The following is a 10,818-nucleotide window of genomic DNA, read 5'->3' on the forward strand; positions in this document are numbered from 1 at the left end:
GGGACTGGGCTTCAGCTATGACCAAGGGACATGGCACCGGAGCTAGTAGAAAGGAATCGCAAAAAAACGGCCACCAGCTCTCTCGGTTTCTCCTGCGAGCGTTGAGTGATTGTTGATCAAACGGGTTTTGAAGCGGGAGGCGGGATACTAGAAGACAGGGGGGGAGCGGAGGGGAGGGGTTGAAAAAAGCGAGTGGTAGACACGTGGGCCGACGTAACGGTCAGGACGGTTACGGTACACGGCGTTCAACGCGTAGGGAGAACAGTTGTGGCAGGAAGCCTAATTCTAGTGCGTAACCGAAGAGTGATTACAAAGTAACACTGAATGAAGAATGAGAGCTATAAGGGTGGTTGAAACAAGTCTCAAAGGATTTGTGTGGTAGGATCATTCCTCTGATTTCCACAATCGCTAACTGAAGTTCTAATTGAGCTCCTTTAAGACCGTCTCGGGTGGGGGATATTGAAGTTGGTGTTGGATAGAGGGGGAGGGGGGAGAGGCGTAAGGGATTTGAGCAGGTCATATGGAGCTGGTAAGCACGGCAGTTGAGTGGTCCGTTTGGAGGAGTGGCTCACAAGAAGTGGGTGGCAAAGGGGGTGGGGGCAGCTAAGGGATTGGGGTGGGGGGAGGGTATACTCAGAAAGTTTGGTACAGGGAATGGACTCGGCACGCTCACGATAGCAGCGGCTGAAAATATTTGAAGCCTCCGTCCTGCAGTGGACACAAAAAAGTATTGATGGTCTAAGGACAAGTACTAGTCTGAACTGAAATATCCCTTTGAACATCCCACGCGAAGGGTCATCGAGTGCGTCGATGTATACTAATAGCGCCGCTCTCAATGTGTTTGTTCGCTGGAACGGGGGGGGGGGGGGAGTCGTAGGTGTGGCTTCAGTGAGGAGAGAGAAACGGGCACAGTTTGGGGATTTTGGCTTGGAAGTGTGAAAGGAAAGTTTAATTTTGTTGTGTACTTGTATTATGGGAGACGTAGAAAGAAATAAATATCAATGCCTGCAGTGTGGTGAAGCAGCGGGAAGAAGCCCAAAGAGGAAATATTTGGCAATTTCAATTACTGGATATGTTTTTAGACGTGTTCCTTATTTAAAAGGCGATGTAACACCAATATAATATGTTGTTCTGTAATAGGCCGGCTTCTGCATGTAAATGTGGAATATGCCTGACGCCGCAATGGCGCATACCGTAGGAGGAATAATCTGGAGGAAATCAGAAGTCAGATTGGACAAGGAAAGTTAAGTGCACAAGATACGGGCTGGACTAAGAGGCGTTGTAAAATGGCTGTAAGACAATCTTCTTCCTTAATTGCTTGTATCTTGCAGTCTAAAAAGGTCTACAAGCGACCTACAAGCGCTCAATGTTAGGGATAAGTATCATACAGATGAAAATGAACCGAAGAAAAACCATCATGTCTGTAACACGCTGCAACGTGACTGGCAAGGAAAGCTCAAAGCAGCAAACGTTAAAGACACTTCCAGGTTAGTCGCGGGTTAAACCACGCTCTTCAGCGAAGCTGACCAGAGAAATGCAGTTCTTGCTCACATCAACCAAAGCTTGCATTCATGCAAAGGCCTAGTGGCATTGTCAACCAGCCCAGGGGAGAGGTCCAGTGATTCCACCGAACGCGGGCACAGCAGGCGCGAGTGCGTGCTGGGCGTGGTGTCCGGAGGCGGCAGCATGGATGTGGGAGCCAGCGGGCTGCGGCTTGGCGTCGTAGACGGCATCTCCTGTGGCGCCGGGCGCCGTGCCGGCCTCATTGGTGTGCACCTTGGCGCGGAAGCCGTTCTCATCAGCTACGTATTCGACGCGCCGGTAGACGCCGTACGCGTCCTTGTAGCCGTACGAGCCGGTCTTGATGTTGCGCGCGTCGCTCTGCTCCTTGCGGTAGGTCTGGGTGCCGAACTCGTCCACACTGTCGTAGCCGAAGTTGTACGGCTGCGGAGGCTGCGCGGAAAATGGGTGGTTACGGGGAATTACAAACCACCGCTCAGCCGGTAACGTGAAAACAACAGTTGAAAAGTAAAAAAAAAAGCGTCCGCGTAAACTATCTGCGAATGTTTATTAGGAGTTTTTTTTTTGTTCTGCCGTACCTCATGTTGCGAAAGGTGACCCCTCTAACGTCGGGTTAGGAAGTGGCCGTGGCCTATACACAGGCCCTGCAATGGGGTTGAGAAACCCCTTGGGGTGACCCAGTGATTAGGTTGCCGGTTTCACGACGTAAAAGTGCCGGGTTCAATTCCCGCGAAATCCCTAACCACATTTTTTTCTTGAGGCACACAGTCCCAACTCCTGATCTTGAGGTCCTTGCCGCCTCGCCACTTTCCCTGACACGTCGGGGTTTTTCGGCCCGACGGACGAATATTGCTCGGCCTCAACTGTTGATACGGGAAAAACCGATATGACTTTTCACGCTGTAAACGGGCAGCGCTTAAAAAAAGTGTGTAATAAAAATCAAATGAATGTCGCCCGTTTTTCCTACAGCTACAGTTAAAAATGACCTTATTCTCAAATTATTGATATGGAGAGAAGTCTTAATGGTAAAAAAGGTCTAAATAACTATTATGCGCAAAAAACTCGAAAACCAAATCTGCAAGATATCGAGCGTTAATCTCTCTTTGAAAGCATTTTCCGCAACACACAATCCTGTCAGTCAGATAAAAGCCTCCTCCTCAGAATATATACGCAAGTGGTATCAACGGCACTCATAACAAAATTGTAGGGCTGGCGCTGTAGATAAAGGGCTCCGGATTTGGGCAACTAAGCCGAAGGACACAGCTTCGATGCCGGCCACAGCGGCAGTTATTCTAATGGAGGCTAAACATGAAAGTGCCTGCCTGTAAAGATTTCAGTGCACGTTAAATACCACCAGGTTGCCTACAATAATCTAGAGCCCTGCAATACGAAACGCCTCATAGGTCATTTGTAACTTTGACGTGTTAAACACGCACTTCTTTTAGACCTCTGCAACCCCATAGTGCGGCAACAGTTTAATTGACCTTTGACTGCGGGCATAGTAGGCCACCATAAAAGGTATATCGATCGAGAAAAGGTCGCACTGAGTCCTTCTTATTCCTAACGACCTCTCCTCCAATGGAAAGAGACATCGAGAAATCTCTGTGAAATTTTCTTGGCCAGTATTGATCGAAATCTAGAGCGTGACCTTGACGAAGAAATAGTACTTAAAGTTTTTAGATATGTCGATGATTTCCTGGTTTTTGTAAAGGCATCACCGGTATTAACTAACCTGGACGCTACTAACAAGATTTTAGGTTAGTTTAGACGATTGGGGAAAGGTCTATCTTTCACCCATGAGCTGCCTCACAATGACTGCCTGCAGTTTTTAGATATTAACATGACGCTTTTATCAGACCACGTTTGTTGGTTGTACCAGCCAAGAGTGCGGAAAGGCCTGCTTCCGTATGGTTCCGCCCACTCCAAGACTGTTAAAAGGGCCATTGCGTGTTCTTGTCTACAAGGTGCTCTGACGAAGTCATGCCATCACAGGGTGCAAGAGAGCTTCGTCGCTCAGGTTGCCAGGCTGCAGACGGCTGGCTTTCCTGTGGTCGTTTTGACAGCGGTAGCCGAGTCGTTGCTACAGAAGGTGAAGGGCAGGGCCGCATACACGACGGACACCCCTAAGCGCAAGAAACCGGTGGTTGTAATCTATGTTCACAGGGTGGCACACAACCTCAAAAATGTAGCCAACAGGCACAGAGTGCCGGTAGTCTTCTCTGCCCCCCGGAAGTTGGCTAGTTTGTGCCCCAAAATCCTGAGAGGACCGGACAACAAAAAAGACTGCCTGAAGGGACATACCACACCCTATGTGGGTTGCGCAACTGGGGTTGTATACCATGATTCCGCTTGTATGCGGGAAGGTTTACATTGGCCAAACTGGCCGATGTGTGAACGACCGGCTAAGAGAGCACCAGTTGTCAATAAAGAATGGAACTGGCTCGCACCTTCCGCACCGCTGCAAGAACTGTGAAAACAAGTCCTGCAAACCGCTACTGGAAAAAACCACAGTGCTGGGCCGGAGCAAGGAAAAGGTGGCAAGGGAACTAATAGAGGCCTTTCATATACGAAAAAATGGTGATAACTGCGTTAGCGAAGCGTCACTTTCTTTGTATTGTAGTGAGTATGAATTTTTAAACGCGTCCTTGTGATTAAACGCATGCGACTGTGCGCATGTGCACGGAAGGGTATATAGGTGCGTAGGCTGTTTCTGAATAAATTTAGTTGTGAGTCTGCGCCTGGTTTGTTGTCCTCTTCTTCCGCCCCGTCCTTTTGCGCAGTTTTATTGTTATCATGGAACACCAACTAGCCCAACAACGTGCTTTACCCACATCGAGAGAAAACGTTTTAATGTGGGCTGCAGAGGTCAGCTCTGCTAGCGGCAGTGCTTGCTACGCCAGATGGGCATGTTTTTAATGCAGTGAAGGGAATGTCAGAGATTGGGAAGCTAATAATTAAAAAGAAAACAAACAAAAAAATGACACGTGATGAATTGTAAGCGTACATCCTATCCTGTGATTGAAAATGTTCCGTTTTCGTTAGTATAGTGAAAATATTACGCAGCTTTTATGCGCCGCACTGATGTAAAAACTGTTCCATGTACTTACATAGACAGGTTCAGCTGTGATTAGGCTGCCACCGGCTTCAGCAGCTACGAGAGAGTCACCGTAGTAGCCGTGGCCAAATCCCGAATGGCCGAGGTGCCCACCAGTGCAGACACCGGCGACGAAAGACGCAATGATTGCCTGCAAAAACAATATTGTTCACGTTGCAAACTATGCAATCGACTTTCCATTGAATTGTTTGCATGGAACACATAGACGAACACTGCGAAAATGTTTTATTGTTTTTGACTGAAAAGGTGCATCATCGCAAGAACTGCAGTGCGTAATCTGTATAGAAGTGGTGGATACATAACTGGAAAACACGTTTGGCAACTGTTATGAGTGCAGTAGTAATCAGGTTACGCGCACTCATTAAGCATTTGTTCTTTTTCCTGTACCCTGTTGTGCGGTCGTTTCGAGTAGTTGTTAGTGCAACTAATTAAAAGAAGTAAAGCGATGTATTACAGCTTGTCTGCGGAGTTTCGTCGTTTTAATTTGCAAAGAAAGTCGCGGCAACTTCACTATTATTTATAAAAGAACGACGTAACTGGTTGACTTAGTAGCTGCAGTCACTACAACTAAATGCAACAAATGAGTTCATTGTTCTTATACTAACATGGAAGAAATTAGGTCTAACAACGCCCCGCACAACACTTCAAAGAAAACTTATCACCGAGTGTAGTCGCCTTTTCTGAATTACCTAACTCTGCATTTTATTACCAGTCAACTATGCCAACTTCCGTACCGTTAGAAGGTCTCAATTTTGCCGTTTTCGGCAGCAAAGAGTTATTGATATGTCTAGCCGCCACCAGCAAATTCTTAGGAATTAGAATGCGAATATTAGATACCGTACCTGAACCATGAAGGATATATTCAAAAAATTTATTCTGACCTCAAACTGCTGTAATATCTGAGAGCTTGCGCAATTACATTTGAAGCTGCATTTATGTCCGCACTCGGGCATGACGCTGTAAGTGGCTATAACTGTCTGCGTTTCTGACCAATAAAATATAATAGTTTGGTGGAGTGCCATCATTTCCACGCCCAAGATGGGAGGGATAGGACAGAATTGCATTACGGGAAAAGGCCGTACTTAAGCCGTACGCATTTCATAGTGAATAAAAGTTCTTAAAAAATATTTGGAGCGACTTATTTTCAAAAATATCCGGCAAACTCATTGGCAACCTTTGGCCCATTTTGATGTTGGTCACATTGTAACCGTATTTATTGTTTTACATAAACTCTTTAATTCGCTTAATAAATCATATATTAATAATAGCTGATTAACCGTAAATCATTAGTAATAATAACTTTTTAAAGTAACTCATTTAATAACTCATAAATATAACTCTCGAAGACTGAGTCCGCTCGGACTCAACCTAAGTTTTACACATCACGGAGAAATTATGACAAAGTCACGGAAGCATCAAAGAAGAAAAAAAAGCTCGAACACGGTTCGTTTAAGTTGAGGATGCCAACCTCCGAATCTGCTATGGGGTATAAGGAGTGCAGTAATATAGGGCTACGAATTAATTGTGACCAACTGGGGATTTTTAACGACCACAGAAATGTCGACGCACAGGCGCTTTCGTTATTCGCGTCCACCTAATAGCGAACACTTGATGTCAGGGAACGTACCTGCGAACGCATGGTCTGAAGCACGACACCGTAGCCACAACGCCACTTTGGCGTATATAACAAAGACACGCAACCTATTCCTAGGTACTTGATGATATACAGAAAAAACGTACGCTGGTATAGTCCCTAAAAGAGTGTCCGGCAGAATATAGTGATGAGCTCAATACAACGGCTCATACTCGGAAATATTTGATGCCTGTGTGGGTGGTAAGCGGACTGTTTAGGGAGATTCATTGGTAGACGCTAGTACCACGAGGGAACGGGAAACGTTTGACCGAAATGAGTTTTTAAATGATACCGTCTCATGCTCAAGGAATCAAGCCCGACCATCAAGCATTGGTTCGGGAAAATATAGGAAAATCTCAGCTACTATCTTCAAGACAAAATGGGAAGCCGAAAATATGCTAAGTATCCATTGCAGCGCTTAACAATTGCAGGTTTGTGATAAAGGTGTCCTGCAAAGTGAAATAGCTTCTATTTTTTACCAAATCGATTTGGTTTTGGACTGCTTGCAATAAAACAAAGGTGCGCGCTTCGGCAAAAAGAAACAATGTAAATATTATTTGAACAACTAGCAGTAGGCCAACTGAGAATAGCAAAACTGGATTTCAAATGCAGAAAATTTCGATGAAATCGTCGAACCCTAGCTAGTCTCTTACCTTGAACAGCATGTCTTCGTGGTTGTGGTGCTGCAGGAACTGCTTGAAGTGAAGCAAGGGGGTTCAAAGATGGGATGCAGGAAGATACGGAAAGGAAGCTTCAAGCGCTGTGACTGCGTTGCTCGCGGGACCGAGTTTTATATGCGCGATATCCTTTCAGACGCAGTGCCCTATCACAGCTACGTCCAGGGTTTCCCTTTCTCAGAGAAACGCTTTCCGATCCTAATGCAGTGAAGAAAAAAGGACAGCGTGTGGGCCACCCGCAGCTAATGCCGGATGTCCCGTGCTCGTTCGCACCGTTGCGGTAGAATCGACGCGGCGCACTTGAAAGCAGACCGTGGCGATTCTGGAACGACCCCTCTTTGTTTTGATGCCGCGGAACAGGAAGCGTAGGGCATGCATCATTAGAGACTTTTCTTCGTCTGCCAGCTTTTTTGTGTTTTCGAAATACGCGAGAAGGAAAGATTATGAGTTCTCGGATAATTATTTTGTAAGTCAGTAATGCTTTAACCCGCACACTCTTACAACAAAATATCTGCAGAATATTACAGCGAAGCTCTTTAGCAAACCGTAATTTTTCTTGTCCGCAGTTAACACCACCAAGAAATTGCAGAGCGCGCGCACGTGAGCGTGGGCCTCGCGACGACCACCCGGCAGTTAACAAAACCAAGAAAATGCCAAGCGCTCGTCTGGGCATACCTAGCAACGACTGCCCAGCGTCCCCAGTGCACGTTTTTAATCCAAGAATACGCACTTAGGAGAATTGGCTAAGATTGCAGCGACCTCCCGGCAGTTAAAAGAGCCAAGAAAATGCCGATCGGTCGTGTGTGCATGCCTCGCGGCGACCGCCCAGCATCCCAGGCGCACGTTTGTTAAACCAAGCATACCCACGTGCGGAGGTTGACCAATATTGGCCAAAAAAATTCAAGCCTTCACCGTAATCCTGGCAACACTTGCTCGAAACGAGGAAGACACGTCATAGCGTACGCCCCTTCAAGGTGATACCCAATGATTATAACTTACAAACAAATCAAACAACTCCCCCTTATAGCAACAATGATAGAATAAAGTTCGTTGAGGCAGCGAAGAAGAAGCAAGTCGGCTGCAATCGTGGACTTAAACCTTCGTGATGGTCGTGAAAATTGCGTACAGCTTCGCTACCGTCAATTCTTACGCGTTAGTTTGAGCCTCGTTCGTTTCTGGCTTATTTTGCTTGAGTCTTTGTTTAGTCCCTTACACAGTGTGTATAAGCTTGTTTGGAACTTGTCTTAAAACCATCAGTGGAAAGCAGGATGGAGGCTCATTAAATGGAAATATTGGTAGCATGCCTAAATTTAGGTTCCAGCAAGACTTGTCCCTTTGGATTTAAACGAAATGTTTTTGAAGGTTCCAATCTTACATCACCTGTTAAAAATTTGCGGTTTACTTAGGCGTGGAACGTATAGGATTTACTATCAATAATTGGTTAATGATCGCGCCATTTTGTTTCCAGAAACATTACCGGATATAGCCTGAGTCAGTACGTTATAATTTCTGTTATAACTAGCTATTGTGTTCAAAAACGGGGTTCAAATTTCATGAGATAGCAAAAGTATTGGGTCAGCTCCTACGCTTTGGAGCCTTCTTATTTTGTAAGTTTAAACAAATTAAGGTAATGTGAAATACGTCTTAAGAAATAGCTGTTAACGACCGTGTATAGCACTGATTAATTAGGAGCACATGCACATGTTCATAAACTTTCAAAACGGAAAATTCGCTTTCAATTCTGTTGGTTTTACTTGGAAATTTATGGACGTTTGATTTCGCTCTCCCAATGGAAGCACGCAATATTAGTTTTGTGTTTTCCAATATACCACGGTGTTCCTTGCTGTCTGACTTCGCTGTACGCTTACAGGCAAAACGATAACAGGTATTTGTTGTCCCCGTAATAGGGCCGCACTTGAGCGTATCAAATAGATTCCAAGTTTTCCTATGCTCTGCTCGTTGATTCGAAAAAAATTCAGGGAAACCTTCTCTCACGCGGAAAACTGAAATGGCAAGGCTGTTTTAGGTGGGCATTACCGGACATTCAGTTAAGTTCCAGTATCATTGTTTATTTGCATAGTTGTGGTGTTAGTAATCATCGTCATATGCATCAAATAGGTCGTCGTGTTCTTCAAGGCGAGTGGTGAATGCAAAGTCATCCTAAGCATTGTAGTCTACCACCAGCTCAACTGCTGAAGCTTACACCAAGTCGCACAAGCTTGAACCATATCAAAGCTTCAGGATTTCCTTTTACGTGAGCACTGAAGAACACATCACCATGCATTTGTACAAATTTAAAAAATTGTTCATTTGTATATTCTATCGTTAATTTCCGCGGTGCTAGTAGTAGTTATAGTCATGTGCATCGATATTATTGTGTTCCTTATGCCAAGTATTACATGCACCGTACCGCTTCACCACAGCGCTGGAGTTTTTTTTTTTTTTTTTTGCTAAAGCCCCTGCGCGAGCAGGGAACTCGGGGGTCACCGCGAGGCACGCGCTCACGAGCGCTCAGAAATTTCTCGCTCCTCATTGTTTTTGCCAGTTTTTTTTTTTTTGCTAAGGCCATTGCGCTTGCCCGGAACTGTCGACGGTCACCGCGAGGCAGGGGCGCAGGAGCGCTTTGCATTTTCTTGGCTTTTTCAGTCTTCATTTTCTCACCGCAACACCGAAATTAAGGCTTGTACGACAGCTCGGCTGTTAAAAGAACGTCTTTTCCACTATACACATCAACTGAATCTACTCGAGAATGCCAGTCTCTAGTGAGGGCTGGTGCAGCCCTATTGCTTGCTCCGCTCCTCCCTATCTGGAAGACTTGGACTGGCATGGTGTTTTACGTGTACGGCTCTGGTATTGGGAGTTTATTTTAGGTAAAATTATGAGGGTGTTTTGCGGAGTTTGTTTTTTAGCGAAACTTCGGTGTTTTTCGGAGTCCATATCTTGTAAGTATCCAATTCTCCGAAATTCGATTTTATTCCGGTGTATTTTATATAGTCCAAATCATAGGGGAAATGCCATCTGAACCCGAAGACCTCAGACCGCACACGAACCACACGCTTTCTGCACTTAATGTTCACTGCCCGGCTGTAACTAGGTTAAGAAAAACCAAAGCTCTTTCGCAAAGGACTACTGCAAAGCGTTTGAAAAAATAAAATGTCCCTCTGAAACTTGCCAAGCTTCGCTCCCGAATAGGGTCGAAACAGTGTCTGCACAAAAATAGGAAAGAAGCCCGTCAAGCCCTTAGTTAAGGGAGTGATAAGCGTGGTCTTCTAGACACTGTTGACCACCTTTGGTAAAGTTAATATCTGCCAAACCAACAGATGTATAAATTACCGGTTTCGAGAACAAGCCGTCCAGATAAAGAGCTGGAAATTGACACATTTCTTCCTTCATATGAAAAATTGTAACCTCTGCACCCGGCCTGAGAAATGCAAAAATGGTGAGAAAGGTGGCATGCCCCGGCACATGATCTCGCAGTAGCTATTTGTGTACAACCAAAGCAGGGCAGACCATCCATGTTTAGATAGGTTTACTGGTATTGAAAGAGGATGGAAGAGCCTCCTTGTGAGACAGGTGGACATACGTAGTTATTGCCGAAAATTGTGAACGGCCAGCGCTGCAGATAACTCACCGGATACACGGAAGTACGAACTTCGATCGTCATTTTAGCTGCCGTGTGTCCTAAAATCTGCCGTGTGTCCTAAGAGCTGCCGTGTGTCCTAAGTTTGTTGGATAAATTCGAATTATCCGAAACTTCACAGGCGAGTGTTTCTCGAATTTTTTTCGGATTGATTCAAAAACCCGCCGCCTTATTTATGAGGGGCGGGAACGGGATCCCGCTCGCCAATGCACTCCTTTGATTTCTTGACTCT

The 10,818-nt window shown here is 45.4% G+C and overlaps 1 protein-coding gene across 1 annotated transcript; it reads right to left on the reverse strand.

Moving 5' to 3' along the window:
* Window positions 1-921: 921 nt before the first annotated feature.
* Window positions 922-10,610, reverse strand: LOC144168108 (uncharacterized). Its single transcript, XM_077697172.1, has 4 exons — window positions 10,578-10,610; window positions 6,923-6,964; window positions 4,629-4,766; window positions 922-1,953 (listed from the first exon to the last, which is right to left on the reverse strand). Exons 1-4 carry the CDS (start codon window positions 10,608-10,610, stop codon window positions 1,594-1,596), a joined length of 573 nt encoding a protein of 190 aa, XP_077553298.1. The 3' UTR covers window positions 922-1,593.
* Window positions 10,611-10,818: the final 208 nt, after the last annotated feature.

Source organism: Haemaphysalis longicornis, unplaced genomic scaffold, assembly GCF_048455015.1.
Source record: "Haemaphysalis longicornis isolate Haplotype H1 unplaced genomic scaffold, Haemaphysalis longicornis Haplotype H1 scaffold_2, whole genome shotgun sequence".
NCBI classification, from domain to species: domain Eukaryota; kingdom Metazoa; phylum Arthropoda; class Arachnida; order Ixodida; family Ixodidae; genus Haemaphysalis; species Haemaphysalis longicornis.